Raw genomic sequence first — 15,624 nt, 5'->3', positions numbered from 1 at the left:
CGGATTACACATCATTTCCAGACCTAGTTAGGATTACGGACTACGGATTACTTTAAAATGTGAATTTTTCGTGGATTATTGGATTACGGATTACATTCAATGTAATCTGATTACTTAATCTGATTAAAGTAATCCTGGGATTGCCCATCCCTGGTCACCCCCTAGGGTCACTCAAGATGAAAATTTTTCCAACTTGAACTCATTTTTATCTATTACCAGCCATTAGCAACCTTTGTGCCAAATTTCAGCTTTCTACGACGATTTTGAAATTTTGGTGTATAAGACTCCACCCACTCCGATGACCATCACCGGTCAACCACTTGACCGATTTGGCCCATCTACAAACTCGTTTCCTAACTTTGTCCAATACGCATATGGTAAAAATTTCAAGCCAATCGGTCAACTCGTTCGAGAGTTATCGAAAGACAGACGGACAGACAGACAGACGGACATGACAATTACATAAGCCCTGGTTCGGGCTAAAAACCAATAGACCCTTGGATACGTGGTAGTATCCCACAGGAGTGTACTAAAACACTAAAGTTCTTTCATTCCATGGTCACATTTACGCCCGCTGCACCCACTCAAAGTGCTAAAAAACGAAAAAGTACCACTATAACTCCTAGATATTCAGTGTTAACTCAATGCGCAGGTTTCGCAGAGATATTTGCATAAAAAGAGGAGTAAACGCACCCCTAAGGCTGGCGAATTTGTCATTTTCCAAATTTGCTTCGCATTTTTTCCGCTTTGGATGCAAATATCTTCGCCAAACCTGCGCATTGGCAGATAGTTCCATTTGCAAATTTCATACTAATTATATTTGCGATAGATTGACGCTAGTTTGGTCCAAATCGGTGAGCATACGCTGGGAGAACTCCATTGTTAGTTGACATGGGTAGAGGAAAAACCCTGGTAGGTTAGGAAAACCCATGGAACGGAAAACCTTTAGGCGTCCGAGATCGCTATTCGGCCCCTTACCAAATTTCAGCTTTCTACGACAATTTCCGGCACGGACAAGCTGTCTGTCCGTCTGCCTGTCGGACGATAACTGTCGTAAAACTAATCCTATCGACATTAAATTTGGCACACATGTAGTATGGGTCAAAATTTGACCGTCAAATGAGGAATTCAATTCGAAGATGGGCGAAATCGATCCAGTGGTTGACCGGTGGGGGTCATATAGGTGGGTGGGGTATTATGCACCAAAAGTTTAAAATTGTCGCAGAGCTGAAATAATGATAAAATTTCTTGCAAAAAAAGTCGGATTGAGTGATGACCAAATGTGGCCTGACTCGGGCTATATCAACTTGGTTTTTGTATGCATGATTATGGTCAAATTTCCAGTTTTATGTGAAATTGAATTATGTAAAAAGTCAGGATATGTTAAGCGGTGTTTATGCAAGAAGCATTATTCAATAAGTGTGTTATGTAAGTGTTTCCTGCACATTTCATGCAAAAAAGTCGGATTGAGTGATAACCAAAAGTGGCCTGACTCGGGCTATATCAAGTAGGTTTTTCGACTAAAACTACGTGTAATCCAATTAAACGTTGATGTGTGATGAGGATGAGAAACATTATGTTAACTATTATTAGTAATTACATATTACTAAACATATCATTTAGCTTGACTTTCCCCCAGAGTAAATCATGAGTAAATCAACTAGTCATGAGTTTTTACCACTTCTTATCAGTTTATACCACTTTTTACCACTTTACCACTGTGATGGTTAAAATCAAAGTGGTAAAATTTAAAACGCTGATTCTGATTTTGGGCCGAAAAACTTAGCTAAAGCGCGATTTACATTTGACTAGCTTATGCCTCCGTGGCGCAATTGGCTAGCGCGTTCGGCTGTTAACCGAAAGGTTGGTGGTTCGAGCCCACCCGGGGGCGCTATATTTTGCCAATTTTTAATTTCACATTATGGCATTATAATCTGTGAAACCAAGAACATTTGGCACTACGTCACTATATTTGAGAGGCCGTTTGGCGATGTTACCAAGATACTAAAAATCGTGCAATCGTTGTGAATGTCCATCCATGCTACAACTTTTTAGTCAATAGGACTGAGATATCGACCTAACTTCGGGAGGCCAAGGTTCTGGTAAATATTGTACAAAATGGAGTCTGAGTTTGAAGAGGACGACCCCCATTTCGCCTTTGGGGATGAATTCGAAGAAGAAATGGACAAGTTTTGGCTGGACGAGAAGCCCGTGAGGCAGGATGAGATTGACAACTTGTTTGAAGAAGAGGTAGCAGTTTAGCTGAGACAATTGCTCATTTCTCGACAAGTCCAAGGCACTGATACAAATCTTTAATGTAAAATGTAAAAGGAGGACTTTGAAGAAGGTGACGGGGAGGAGTGGGGGGTCGAGGGGCTGGAAAATTTGGACGCTTCGGAACAGGAGGCAGTTGACCAAGTTATGAACGAGGAAGAAGATGAAGCTCTTCTGGCTGAAGAGGTCGCACTTTTGCAGGCGTTGCAGGTCTCACTATATATTTTAACAGTTGAACTAGTTGAGCTTTATAATAAAGAAACTCGTACTGTTTAATAGGAGGAGAAAGGCCCCGAAAAGTTGTTGTTGGACTCGACCAATGTGGATAAATTAATTAACATGTTATCCAGAGTGAGACTTGCCTGGCCTGAAAACCTCCCGGGATACGACGCCACGGAATACGCCACCGACCCAGAGTAAGTGTAATAACAGAGTAAATATGACACGAGAACGAATGGCATATGAATCGCCGTCGTTGTCCTTTAATCAGACGGGCCAAGTTTCCATCCACATTTTATCAGAATACGGACAAGGAGAAGACGGTGCTCTGGCATGCTGAAAATTTCCGTCGCCAATTTCAAGCCCAGTTCCCTCGCCGCCGAGCCCTGGTCATAGCTCCAAAAAACGAGTGCGGTACCCAAAAGCTTTTCCCAACCTTTATAAACCCATGTGTCCTGGGTTACCCAGAATTCTTGGACGCCCTCACTTGCGCCGAGTTCTTCAAGGAGTTCTTCGCCCCAGAGTTAATGGAACATCCCACTCGAGCCCATCCGGGGGCACGCTATTTTTGCATCTTTTTGAAACTATCTCTTAAATTAATCCGCGAAATATTGTCCAATAAGGTTGAAATTAAATTCTACGGAAGTTACAAGGAAAAAGAAACAAAAGTATTTAGCTTCCGATGCTGCACATTTATGTATATCTTTCTTATACAATTTTCAGAGACCATAACTTGATGAAAATCATGAGCTCCACCATGATATCAAAATATCTGCAATGCTATATTTACTATACATTCATATTTATTTGGCTTCAATCATGCAAAATTTCGGTGCTTTACAAGTTTTCCCCACAAATCAAAGCAATAATGATGATTTAAATGCTGCATGAATAATACAATTTTAAATCTCCCCAAGTTCAAGGTTACACAAGGCGTTGAGTATTAGCATTAAAAACATGATGATGAGGGGTAGTAAGTTACTTACGATTAGTGGTGCGGTATTGCATTGTGTTAGTCAAAAGCGATGTATAGTGGGGGCAAATCCACCATCTTTTAACGCTACCCACCCACCCACACTTTAGTGCAATGTAAGCATACATTCATGCACTAGGAATATTATTTTTTATACAACAGAATATTATTTTTTATACAACAGAATTGTAAAGCAAAAGACCAAGCAACCAACTATACATCACTAATGATGATCCGAATTCATGCTTATATTCATAACAGTTACATAGTTATATACAATATAATATGTACATCGCATAGCATATTTAACCAGCCTCCCTCTCATCCTCATCATCTCATCCCTGGCTGGACAGGACTCTCTCTGGTCGTCGTCATCATCATCATGTAGTTTTTTGTTGCCTTATTACTGCAAGCTATCGCAGGATGGGATTGTAACTCTGCTATCTGAATGCATATGTAGCTCTCTGGGAAAATGTGGATAATGATTATTCTTCTTCGTGCTTACATTATTATATTGGCAAAGTGGATGCTCCTAGTTTCGCCACCTCCTACTAACCGAGTTGCACAGTTTGCCTGGCAACAGGGTCCACCCACGAAAGATGCCCCCATGTCGCCAGACCCCTGTCGACGGACCCCCTCCGCTCCCCGACGCCTGTGTGGGTTCGGAGTGCACCCAAGGTCCCCATGGATGCACGCCCCTCCACAACAAGCATCCGTAGTATGCATGGCTATACCAATCCCGATGATTTGCTTGCTTACTGCTGCTGGCCTTAAACTTGAAATGGGAATGGAAGCTTCCAGGGCAGGAGCAGCAAGCGTTTGTATTATGGAAGGAAAACCATAAGTTGAAGCGAACTCCCCCGAACGTTGATGTTGTGAGAGGATGACATTTCGCTGTATGGACTCTCCTCTCTCCGGCGATACCATATTATATTTCTGCTCGCTCTTGCTGGTGGTGTTTCCTTTCCTCCGTATTTTGATGCATGAATGGACGGAAGGAAGAAGGCAAAGCTTAGCAGCAGCAGCAGAGAAGAAGACCGAGCGAAATCCGCCGATCCGAAACCCGGGTGTGGAGTGGAAGGAGGAGGAGGAGGAGGAAACTCGAGAGAAAGTTGAAGCACCACGAAGACGACGACGACGACGACGAGAGGAGGAGGTGGTGGTGGTCATAGTAGGAGTACCACCAGTGTTGTCAGTTGTCAGTGAAGCCGGTGAGTTAGGAGGAAGTGAAGAAAGCCAGAAGTAGAGGAGGACTCAGAAGTCGGATTGCTTCAGATACGCTCAGCGTCTCAACCAAGCAGCACCACTCTTCACGTCAGAACAGAAGAAGAGACAAGTCCATGAGTGGAAGAAGGGACCTACTCGCCACTAATTCATTTCAGTGAGTCAGCAAGTGAGAGTGAAAGTGGGCTAGATGCGGATGAACCACAAGGTGTAGAAGGGAATGCGATGATGGATCCTTGGAGTACTGCGGATCACTTGGTGAGAAAATCCTCTTTTCATTTTCACCGTAATTCGCATGCATAATCAGCAGCGTCTCACTCGCTCCGTCCTTGTCTCACTTTCCATTGTGAAAGTCTCATGTTTTCACCGTCGGTGCCATCAAGTCCACATATTCGGCAGCATTATAATTTCATGTGACATCAAATTTTCCAGAGAAAGGCTGCCACTCGTCCATCTCTCTCTCATATTTTATAGTGCTTTTAACTGCAACCATTGCAATTGTTGTTGTTGTCAGCCGAGTTTCGTCCATGGTCAGTGGTGGTGGATGGATAATATATATTGGAGGTTTTGTGATGATGATGACGGTGGTTTAGTTTAGTTCGGTGGTGGCACTGGTATGTATGTATATCTAATATATGGCAACAAGGCCTTGGCATTGATCTTGCACTACTACTCCATAATAACGCTGTTGCGAGTAAACACGGGACGCTCGGCGAAATTCGCAACCCGATTCCAAAATCCACCACCACCACCACTTGCCAATTTTTTTGCACAGATCACACATCGATCCAACCCAGTCCAGTATATAGTGTAGTAAGTAAGTAATGCATCAGAGAGAAAGGGAGAGGATTATGCAGTATGATAAAGGCATTCCGTGAGCTTTATTGTCGCCCCACTCATAATGTCATCAATTCATGCTTCATAATGTCGTTATGAATTGCATAATATTCCTTATGCACATACGTCTCATGGCATATCTTTGTAGGTGTTGATGTCTTCTGATGACCGGCACCATCACTCTCTGTCACCCCTCCTCATCAAGAAGGAGAGCAACAGTTCGGACTTTGCGTCTTCTTCCCCACAGCATCACGATGAAAGGCATGCAATGTCCCCAACAACCACCATTCACTCCGAGGTTGGCCTTTCTCTTGATTACCTTTTATTCCGCCTTTAGGAAACATAAAGTCCTTCACTGAAATACTCTTTGTGATATGTGTACGTAATAGCTCGACTTTAGTGCTGGTGGATCCACGGCTTTCGCGTCACTCTCTCCCAAGAGCGAGCATGCCACGTTGACCCTCAACAGTGGGGGTGGCTACGAGGGGCACCACCACAGCCACATCAGACGACCGAGTGGTTATGACGACTCTGGCTCCTCACCAGACTCGCCCGATCGCCATTTCTGCTCCTCCACCACAGCTGCAGATCTCAATAACCATTCGCGTTCAGAGGTACACATATGCAACCAAATTAATATAATATGGTACCAAATTCAGTGTAAAATAGTCGACACGTGATCCATATTTTCCTAGGAGACTGGGAGAGAGGATGGTAGCGACGGTCCGAAACGTCTTTGTCTCGTTTGTGGAGACACTGCGAGCGGATTTCATTACGGGGTCGCGTCGTGTGAAGCATGCAAAGCCTTTTTTAAGAGGACAATTCAAGGTGAGTTTAGTTCATAATTAACGCATTATTTTGAGGACACAAAATTTTCATAATAAATATGTCTTCGAAAGCAAGGGACAATATGATAATATGAATTCTTATCTTTCCAGGAAACATTGAGTATACTTGCCCCGCATCGAATGACTGCGAGATAAACAAGCGACGACGGTATTATATTACATACATTTACATCTTTTCAATTTCCAACAAATCATATCAATCTTTTTCCGGAAATCTCGAGTTTTTGCATATTCAGATACAAACGATGCACATGAACTTCAAAAGCGTGTAATTTGTTGTTTCAGGAAAGCATGTCAGGCTTGCCGTTTTCAGAAATGCTTGAGAATGGGGATGTTAAAAGAAGGAGTCCGACTTGACCGGGTGGTAAGTCTTCTTTTAGTATTTAGTCTTTATACCATTCATACAACTATAGTGAATTAATTCTTTTTCCGCTTTAAAGCGTGGAGGGAGGCAAAAGTATCGACGCAACTCAGATATGCCATATCCCGTTGTAACACCACCAAAGAAGCCGACGCTAGAAGGTTAGCGCTACACATAGATAATTATGCACTATTATGTATGCATTTTAAATTGACCGTTGTTCCGTGCGCAGATAACAAAGTGCTGATGGCTTTACTCGGCAGTGAGCCTGCAATCCCACTAGCTGGCGAATCTTCTTCAATTGAATCTGCCGAATTACGAGCCATCACTCTTCTCAGCAGTTTGTACGACAGGGAAATCATCTCCATTATTGGATGGGCTAAGCATGTTCCAGGTACGTACATAAAAAAAATGCATAAATGCATGCGCATATTTTAAAAAATGATAAATTGTGAAATAAATTAGTTTATTTTTGGGTGTAACTTTTAGGATTCACGGAGCTAACTTTGAACGACCAGATGCGTCTTCTGCAATCGACATGGGCCGAAGTTCTCACCCTCTCACTCGCCTTCCGCTCTGTTGGTCTCGATGGACGACTTGTATTTGCCTCTGACCTTTCTTTGGACGAAAAGGCGGCTCGTGATGCCGGTGTGGTAGACCTTTTCCTACCGGTGAGCATTGCATTGCATATTTTATTTATTTTTACAATTATTTACTAGAAGCTGACTATTTATTGATTCGAGTATTTCGAAAGTGTGAAATAAAATATTTTGTATTTCCAGTGCATGCAAGTTGTAGAACGCCTGGAACGTGTTGGAATCACACGAGAGGAATTTTGCATCATGAAAGCACTCGTCCTGGTCAATGCAGACACGCGGATTGAAGAGCACGTCTCCGTCAAGAAACTGAGGGACTCGATTCTCATGGCGTTAAGTGATTGCGTCTCCGTTTTAAGGTTGGTCTTAATTTCCATTAAATCATTCTTAGCATTAAATCATTGCAAGAATTATTTTCACTTTTTATTTTGCATGTGAATTTGCTTGCAGACCATCCAATCTCAGCCCAAACCAGATGCAAACTCTTCTCCTAACTCTTCCATCCCTCCGTCAATCTGATGCTGCCGTGAAAAAATTTTGGTTGGGAATCCGTCGAGAAGGGAAAGTGTCCATGAACAAACTCTTTGTTGAAATGTTGGAGGCACATTTTCGTTAAAAATTAACCATCGACAACTGTCCATTATTTAAATGGACGGCTTTAATTGCCTTTGATAGTCGAGCGAAGGAAAATTACACATTTTGCCCAAACAAAAGTGAAGAGAGAAAGAATGTACAAACTCCCTGCCGCTAGTTGTGTAGTTAGCAAAATTTTATGAAACGTAATGTAATATATATAACATATATACATATAAAGTAATAGGTCCCTCGTTAAATTATCTGCAAAAAGAACCAACCAAACTCTCCCACCCCCACAAACAAAGCAACGTCGGCACGTCACACATTCATTAATGTGTCGTCGTTTGTATTTTAAGAACGGCGAATCGTTTTTAGAAGACGCATATCAAAAAAAATTGTTGCGCGTTTAAATTGGATGATTCTATATATAATTTAAAAATTGGAACTATATGAAATGACTGACGACAAAGGAGATGACGAGCGCGTGTATATGATGTGATTTTGGATGCGGGTCTCATTTTTTATAGGCTAAACAAATTATACACAAACAAATAGTATAATTAAATAGGGATAAGAAAGAAAAGGATAACAAAATACAAGAACAAGAATTATTATGTAAACCTACCTGCTTACATCACAATTAACTAAGGACTACTACAAATCTGCACTGCAAAATCTCTGCTAAAAATGGGAATGACTGAAAAATCACTATGAATTAGGAACTGGAACAAGTGACCTGTAAGGTTTAATCATCTACATATGTATGAACTCAAGTTAGACAAAAAATGGATATGAAAAGGCCAATGATAAGTGCTTGGCAGCTGGACTGTGTGAGCATATTGCACAATATGCAGTAGTGATGATTATGATAGATAGTTGAACTAAAGGAAAAAAATACTTGAGGACATGTCGAATGTCCTGGGCGTGGCTGAAAGGAAAACAATTGAAAAGACTGCGAGTTAGAAAATATAAAACAATATTCCTAATTCGATTAATTATTTAGAAGAACAAAACCAAAAATATATATGTTTTCGATTTTGCCTTTGTCTTCAGTGTTTTGCACTTTTCGACCTCGAAGTCAAAGAGAGGAGGAGAACTACGTCTTATTATTGGTGCTTTAGTTATTGATATGATTACCGGATGATACTAAATAGAATGCTGTGACTGTGACTGACCTGCGTATGACCTACGTACATATATTACCGTTGACTAAAATGCCGTGGTGCTATTCATCATCACCTTGTTGTTATCTTTGCTATGCATTATTATTGTATTATTTATTTCTGCTTGGTCTTGGGTTTTTTTAGATGATCTACAGAGGAAAAGAAACACAAAAGATTTATCGTTTAAATATAACTTCACCACATATTGTTATACATTTATTTCGCTATAATATATTATTCTATAAATAGATCACCGTTTGTAAACTTACTATAATTTAAAAGCCAATACCAAAGGATTTGAGTATATAATTAGTTCAAGAAAAACATGTATTTAACCTTCATAAAACTATTTGTATTTGATGACAAACCACATTTAATTATTTTGTGACCGTGTGATCGTATCGGTCACACCATTCGTTGATTCATGAGTACCTGAATTACATAAACAAAAAGAAGAAAGAAGAAGAGGAGGAAAACTATTTTAGATGTAAAACTTATTAAATGTATAAAAAATGTTAATTAGCCTTGTTCTTGGAACAAGACGTCGTAACCGATTGGTGCTGCGCCCTTTTAAATATGGAAACCATTATTGTTGTTATAAATTGAAAAGATAAATAAAATAAAGAAATGATGCAGCTTAAAATATACGAGGAGGAGGAATATTGTGAAACCTGACTCGGAACATGACGAAATATCCTCTAGCTTGTGCCGGTTTCATTCAGTTCACACCATTTGGTTCGCACGGTCATGGCGAGTGCGAGGTACGGATTTTGCATATGAGCATGAATTTAAGTGGTGGAATAATAGATCCAGCGTGTACTCATCCATCCCCAGCGAGATAAAATATGTAAAACCTTACATAATGCCATGAGCCATTCACGACGATGGTTTTATAACAAGTTTAGTGGAGCATGTATTGCTTATTCTTCCTTCGTACTGCACGAGTCGAACTCATTGCGTATGTAATAAATGACCATGGAAAATTGCAGATTCACGAATCGCTTCGTCCATAACAATATAATAATTGCAGAAGGAGGATGATACTGGAAATCGTGGTGGTGGTCCATCCAAAGGGTGGAAACCGAGAGTGACGCTCGACTCGATCAGTCTATGCCCAGTCTTCGCCGGCGAATCAGTGCAGTGCTCTCTCGAAACTTTCTCCTTTCTTAAATACAAGAACCACTTTCCAGCCGAGGAAAATAAACCTTTTCTGAATATGGCTCAAAAAATTAAAGGTAAGTCGCAAGCCCTTTTGTCGCCCTTTTTAAAGCTGTGGACAAAGTGTAAATACTGCAACCTGTAAGAAATACAATAAAACTGGGTTCACTGAAGCCATTAGATGTACTTATTATTTTACGACAAGGTGAATCAGACGATTGAGTTATAAATATATTAGTCTGCTTCTCATTTCATTATTCCAGTCTGCTGCTGGCTGAGTTGACCTTGGCCTTGCATAATATATTATGTGTGTGACTCGAGTTCTGGAGTTCGAGTGGATTGACTCCATACTTTTACTTAACTTCATTCATATTAAATGATCTATTTGAATATATGATTTAAAAAAGCGGCAATGGGTTGAAAGGTCAAACATGTCACGTACGCATTTAAAATGATTTTTGATTGATTTAGCTGGAGTCGTCGTTGATATAAATGGTGACGAAATGACCAGAATAATATGGGATGACATCAAAGCTAAGCTCATCTTACCATTTCTCGACATCGATCTGAAGGTGTACGATTTAGGAGTGGAAAACCGTGACGCGACGAATGACCAGGTCACTATTGATTGCGCTAATGCGTGCAAGCAGTACAACGTCGGGATTAAGTGTGCCACAATCACCCCGGACGAAGCTCGCGTCAAGGAATTTAACCTGAAGCAGATGTGGCGGTCGCCAAATGGAACGATTCGAAATATTCTTGGAGGAACGGTATTTCGCGAAGCCATCATTTGCAAAAACGTCCCTCGTCTCGTCCCTGGATGGAAGAAAAGCATCATTATCGGGCGTCACGCTCATGGTGACCAGTATCGCGCCACCGACTTCCTCGTCCCCGGGGAGGGCAGGCTAGAGATGCGTTTCGTCCCCAAGGACGGTTCCCCTGAGATTGTGCATGTCGTTAATGAGTTCAATGGGTGAGTGACCATAATCCAGTATGTGATGTCGTATCGTTGGGTTTTACATATGTAAATTGAATTGATTGCCTTATTTATTTATCTGCTCGTCTAGGTCCGGTGTGGCAATGGGGATGTATAACTTGGATCAATCCATTCGTGATTTTGCCTACTCTTCTATGGAGTATGCATTAGATCGCAAACTCCCACTCTATCTTTCCACCAAGAACACCATCCTGAAGAAGTACGATGGCAGATTCAAAGATATTTTCCAAGAAATTTACGACACGGAGTATAAGTCAAAGTTTGAAAAGGCAGGATGCTGGTACGAACATCGTCTAATTGATGACATGGTCGCATACTGTATGAAATCTGAGGGCGGTTATGTCTGGGCGTGCAAAAACTATGATGGTAATTGATTGAACGATTACTCTATATGTATTCGAGCAACAACGCAATGATAACAACGACATGATCATGTATCTGCATATGTATCCATTAAACAAAATTTGTGTTCCATTAGGTGACGTACAATCTGATAGTATCGCCCAAGGTTTTGGGTCACTCGGGTTAATGACAAGTGTTCTAATTTCTCCAGATGGAAAGGCATGTCAATGTCAATAAATTGAATCACCTTGATGAGAAACACCCACTAATTGTTACATATATCTGCAGACTGTTGAGGCTGAAGCCGCCCATGGTACGGTCACTCGTCACTATAGGATGTTCCAACAGGGAAAAGAAACGTCAACGAATCCTGTCGCATCCATCTTCGCGTGGACACGTGGACTCCTCCACAGGGCGAAATTGGACAGCAATGAGCAACTCAAGAAGTTTGCCGAAACTCTGGAAGCTACTTGTGTTTCCACGATCGAGGCTGGATTCATGACCAAAGATCTTGCCATTTGTGTCAAGGGGACCATGAAGTAAGGATATATATACATACATACAAGCATCAATTAATTTCAACCTTTGAAAATTTATACTTATATTCCACGACAAATTATTTTTACAGTGTCGACCGAAAGGACTACATGGAAACTTTTGAATTTTTAAGCAAGTTGTCAGAGGATCTGAAGGTCAATCTGAAAGCGGCCGGACTAGCATGACTCGTTAAAAATGAGGGAACGGCCAAGTATTAAGAGAAATGTTTTAAATCATATCGTGAAATTTGCCTTGTCTATCTAATTTGAAACTCTACTATTCTTCTATTTTTGGATATTATGTATCATCGATCAAAAATACTATATTTTATATCCATGCCCCTGCTGTCAACCATTTTCCATTAGAGGTTGTGGTGGAGGGATGATGATTGATATTATATTTACACAAATTGTCAGTCCTTTAAAGTACGTATTGTATCATGTCATGCAATTCCAAACTCACCTTTATTCCCGATTGTGATGCTTCAACAACACTTCATGTCCCTTGCAATAATGGTCTCATTAATTATGATGATGATTGTTATATTTCATTCATTCATTATTTTTCAAGGTGCTAGGTTTTTGTGAACGTACTAGTTAATTGGTGCATTTTAATAGTTGTAGCGTACCATGTGGCTGGTTTAGTAACTGTGTGGCACGTCACAACTTATTGATCATCGTTATTGTCAATTTTATCATGTCCACTGTCATAATAGCTGCGCCCTATTCAGAGCCTATTATTCTATCCTGTTTTGTAACATTCTGGTTTTTACCTCTCGCATTTTCATTTTATGATGGAATAAAAAAAAGTAAAAGAAAATCTAACCAGTGTAATTAATTGGTTGATCACTGTCACTTTATTCCCGACAATCGTCAATTAATTGGTGCAACGCGAAAAACTAAACAATATACTTAATTCCAAAGCATAACAGCAATGCATTTCACCTACCAAAAGTGTATAATAACTTGCATTTGCATGTGCACTTGCTCATGGCGAGTTTACTCACACGCACCCAATGATATCTGCATCACCAGCGTATTCAACGCCATAAAAACTAGAGCAACCACTAATATTAGTGACCATTTAATATTTAACACGACAAAGGCATTTCTTAAATACTTAATTATTGATGAATGAGATGAAACGGAAGTGGATGAGGGTATGGATGATGATGAAAGATTATGAAATTATTTTCTCAGGAATTTGGCACTACTCCCAGGAACATGCATCAGGTCAAAGGTGGACATTGTTGTTAGATGTGAGAATCTCGCAGTGAGATGCATCGCGACGACACGTAATTGTCTGTAATTACAAAAGAGCACCCAAAGTGCACAAGGTGTGGGAGGGTGGATATGTCGTGTATGCATAATATTGTATTATGCGTAACCTCTGATGTGACTAATAATATGATTGCAATAATGATTCCTTTAAGGCTTTAGGCAATTACAAGAGTCCTTTTATGCATTCATCTGTTTGATTATTTCAAATTCTGTAAACCAAAGTTGTTGACTCGTTTGTGGAGAAAGCTGTCGCTTCTGCGAGATGCGTTCCCTCTCTGCATATGCACGTATGCATGTACATAAGTAGGTACAAATGCACATCTCGATGTGATTATGTATCGATGGCCAATCAACCCAGCCAAGTCACCACCACCACGATATTCGATGTCTTTATAAAAGCGGAAGGAAGTTGGTGATCAAGATCAGTCACATCAATTATTGCGAGGCAGAAGCAAGATGAAGGGCGCAATCTTAGTAAGTTAACAACTCTTTGGCAAATATATAGTTGACCAAGAAAAAGAAAGTCGAGTTTTTTTAATGCTCATTGCTACATATTGTACACCATCAAATTCGTATAACTAAATAGACACGCAATTACATCCATAGTTAACTATACATCCTTAAATCAGTGGTGTCTGGAATAAAAAATAATGGTTCGGGTGTTTCAGATATTAGGCGGAAGCCTGCTCTTACTGGGATGTGCCCATGCTGGTGGAGGTGGTGCTGGGGCTAGTGGCGGAAATGTCGGCAATGGAGGCGGTGAGTACACGACAAGTCCACTCTTCTCCTTCCAAGTTGGCGATGTCGGGGATGATGCATATGGATCCGGACCAAGCAAACCTAAAGGATTCTTAGCCTCATTGTTGTAAGTAACAAAAAAACATATGAAAGAAACTGTACTAGATCCTACTTCAAGCATCCCAATAAATTTGTGAGCAGCAGTGGACTCACGGGTGGTGGATTTAGAGGAAGAGGAGCAGGATTCGGTGGAGGACATTCCGGTGGCGTTGGATCGCCAGGGTCCTACTCAGCCGGTCCTTCTGGCTCGTCATCTTCCAGCAGCGGCGAAGGTGGCTCTGGCCGTCCAAGTGACAACCCTCTCGGACCTGGGGCTGACCCTGGACCCCTCAACTACCCCTCGATCATGTCGTCGTCGTCATCCAACAACAATGCCCAACAGCCACAACAACCCAACGCGCTCCTCCTCACATCTCAAGGCTCGTCGTCCGGTCTTTCAGTCCCTGGAGGGTTAAGGCCGTCGTCACCGAGTAATAATATTTTGGGCAGTAGTGTGAGTCAGTCTATTTCTTCCGGTGGTGCTGGTGGTCCACAATCCTCATTTAGCTCTGTGCCTGGACCCTCGTCGTCTTCCTCCTCTGCTGGACAGATGTCATCATTCGTGGGGACAGGACCCGGTGGTGATGCAACAATTAACGACATATTCGGTCCAAGCGAAGGCTACAAACCTGGCCCACCTCCTGGATTCGGCGGAGGACGGCCATTTCGACGAGGTCCACCACGGCCTAGATTCCCAGCCATGTTCTCCTGGGGTGACGCCAGCCCTCCACGTCGACCCCCTCCAGCAAAACAACTGCACCAGCCTCTCCATTCGTACAAGGGGGCTGCCTCTGAATCTATCCCAGTCCGAATTGGCAGTGCGATCATGGGTCTCTTTGGAGGCGGGCAGCAGCCACAGCAGCAACAACGACCCCAACAAGCCCAGGATGCAGCCTCGTTCTCCAACTATTACAGCGTCCCACCCCAGGCAAACGTTTCCCCTCAGGTGACCTCGTCGTTTTCATCGCCATCATCACCATCGAGTCCTGTGAGCAGTGGGATTCAGGGCCAGGCGTCTCAATTTCTCCCACAACAGAGTGCCCCCACCCTTGCCTCTCAACCTGGTCTCCCATTCCCCTCCCTCGTCCAAACATATCAAAGAGGGCCACCCCACAACCACTACCAGTCTCCACCCCCCAGGCATGCCTACTACTAAATAAAGAAATAAGCACATGAGGACAACAAATACGAAATAGCATCATCGTGGTCACAAGAATGACATGCTGTTGACTCTCTCAGATTAAAAAAATTGGGCTGTGCTATATTTTAATGAAATCGAGACTGATTAGTTAACCAACTCTCAACTCGCAGGCAGTCCAAATAGTCTTGTTAATATTATTTTGTTGGTTTTGTTTTTATGTAGGAAATGAAATAAATAAGTTGATCTTCGAGTCAATATGTA

At 41.6% G+C, this 15,624-nt stretch overlaps 4 protein-coding genes and 1 non-coding gene across 5 annotated transcripts; all 5 read left to right on the top strand.

Annotated features, from left to right (window-relative positions):
* The first annotated feature begins 1,817 nt into the window (after nucleotides 1-1,817).
* Nucleotides 1,818-1,891, top strand: Trnan-guu. The gene has a single exon. It is a non-coding gene; the product is annotated as a tRNA-Asn (tRNA).
* Nucleotides 1,858-3,622, top strand: LOC118434566 (coiled-coil domain-containing protein lobo-like). The gene is made up of 4 exons (XM_035848358.1): nucleotides 1,858-2,250; nucleotides 2,332-2,484; nucleotides 2,554-2,690; nucleotides 2,765-3,622. The coding sequence occupies exons 1-4, from the start codon at nucleotides 2,119-2,121 to the stop codon at nucleotides 3,228-3,230; spliced, it is 888 nt and encodes a 295-aa protein (XP_035704251.1). The 5' UTR covers nucleotides 1,858-2,118; the 3' UTR covers nucleotides 3,231-3,622.
* Nucleotides 3,623-4,376: 754 nt separating this feature from the next.
* LOC110843167 (steroid hormone receptor ERR2) lies at nucleotides 4,377-9,718 on the top strand. Its single transcript, XM_022089114.2, has 11 exons — nucleotides 4,377-4,948; nucleotides 5,676-5,825; nucleotides 5,917-6,141; nucleotides 6,223-6,355; nucleotides 6,466-6,523; nucleotides 6,661-6,739; nucleotides 6,816-6,897; nucleotides 6,969-7,130; nucleotides 7,226-7,407; nucleotides 7,519-7,691; nucleotides 7,783-9,718. The coding sequence occupies exons 1-11, from the start codon at nucleotides 4,916-4,918 to the stop codon at nucleotides 7,946-7,948; spliced, it is 1,443 nt and encodes a 480-aa protein (XP_021944806.1). The 5' UTR covers nucleotides 4,377-4,915; the 3' UTR covers nucleotides 7,949-9,718.
* A 432-nt stretch (nucleotides 9,719-10,150) lies between these two features.
* LOC110843975 (isocitrate dehydrogenase [NADP] cytoplasmic) lies at nucleotides 10,151-12,938 on the top strand. The gene is made up of 6 exons (XM_022090050.2): nucleotides 10,151-10,306; nucleotides 10,701-11,202; nucleotides 11,297-11,592; nucleotides 11,705-11,787; nucleotides 11,857-12,107; nucleotides 12,197-12,938. The coding sequence occupies exons 1-6, from the start codon at nucleotides 10,288-10,290 to the stop codon at nucleotides 12,288-12,290; spliced, it is 1,245 nt and encodes a 414-aa protein (XP_021945742.1). The 5' UTR covers nucleotides 10,151-10,287; the 3' UTR covers nucleotides 12,291-12,938.
* An 804-nt stretch (nucleotides 12,939-13,742) lies between these two features.
* LOC110843779 (spidroin-2) lies at nucleotides 13,743-15,620 on the top strand. The gene is made up of 3 exons (XM_022089812.2): nucleotides 13,743-13,859; nucleotides 14,054-14,250; nucleotides 14,325-15,620. The coding sequence occupies exons 1-3, from the start codon at nucleotides 13,842-13,844 to the stop codon at nucleotides 15,376-15,378; spliced, it is 1,269 nt and encodes a 422-aa protein (XP_021945504.1). The 5' UTR covers nucleotides 13,743-13,841; the 3' UTR covers nucleotides 15,379-15,620.
* Nucleotides 15,621-15,624: the final 4 nt, after the last annotated feature.

The sequence above is a fragment of the Folsomia candida genome, unplaced genomic scaffold, assembly GCF_002217175.1.
Source record: "Folsomia candida strain VU population unplaced genomic scaffold, ASM221717v1 Fcan01_Sc002, whole genome shotgun sequence".
NCBI classification, from domain to species: domain Eukaryota; kingdom Metazoa; phylum Arthropoda; class Collembola; order Entomobryomorpha; family Isotomidae; genus Folsomia; species Folsomia candida.
This window is presented reverse-complemented; position numbering and strand designations above follow the sequence as displayed.

Excerpts from the sequence above, each read along its gene's own strand:
- LOC118434566 (XM_035848358.1), top strand. The coding sequence starts at position 2,119 with ATGGAGTCTGAGTTTGAAGAGGACGACCCCCATTTCGCCTTTGGGGAT. Across the intron at positions 2,251-2,331 it reads ACAACTTGTTTGAAGAAGAG|GAGGACTTTGAAGAAGGTGA; the intron begins GTAGCAGTTTAG and ends AAAATGTAAAAG. Across the intron at positions 2,691-2,764 it reads GAATACGCCACCGACCCAGA|ACGGGCCAAGTTTCCATCCA; the intron begins GTAAGTGTAATA and ends TCCTTTAATCAG.
- LOC110843167 (XM_022089114.2), top strand. The coding sequence starts at position 4,916 with ATGATGGATCCTTGGAGTACTGCGGATCACTTG. Across the intron at positions 6,142-6,222 it reads ATAACCATTCGCGTTCAGAG|GAGACTGGGAGAGAGGATGG; the intron begins GTACACATATGC and ends ATATTTTCCTAG. Across the intron at positions 6,524-6,660 it reads GAGATAAACAAGCGACGACG|GAAAGCATGTCAGGCTTGCC; the intron begins GTATTATATTAC and ends TTGTTGTTTCAG.
- LOC110843975 (XM_022090050.2), top strand. Across the intron at positions 11,203-11,296 it reads GTCGTTAATGAGTTCAATGG|GTCCGGTGTGGCAATGGGGA; the intron begins GTGAGTGACCAT and ends CTGCTCGTCTAG. Across the intron at positions 11,593-11,704 it reads GGCGTGCAAAAACTATGATG|GTGACGTACAATCTGATAGT; the intron begins GTAATTGATTGA and ends GTGTTCCATTAG.
- LOC110843779 (XM_022089812.2), top strand. Across the intron at positions 14,251-14,324 it reads GGATTCTTAGCCTCATTGTT|CAGTGGACTCACGGGTGGTG; the intron begins GTAAGTAACAAA and ends ATTTGTGAGCAG.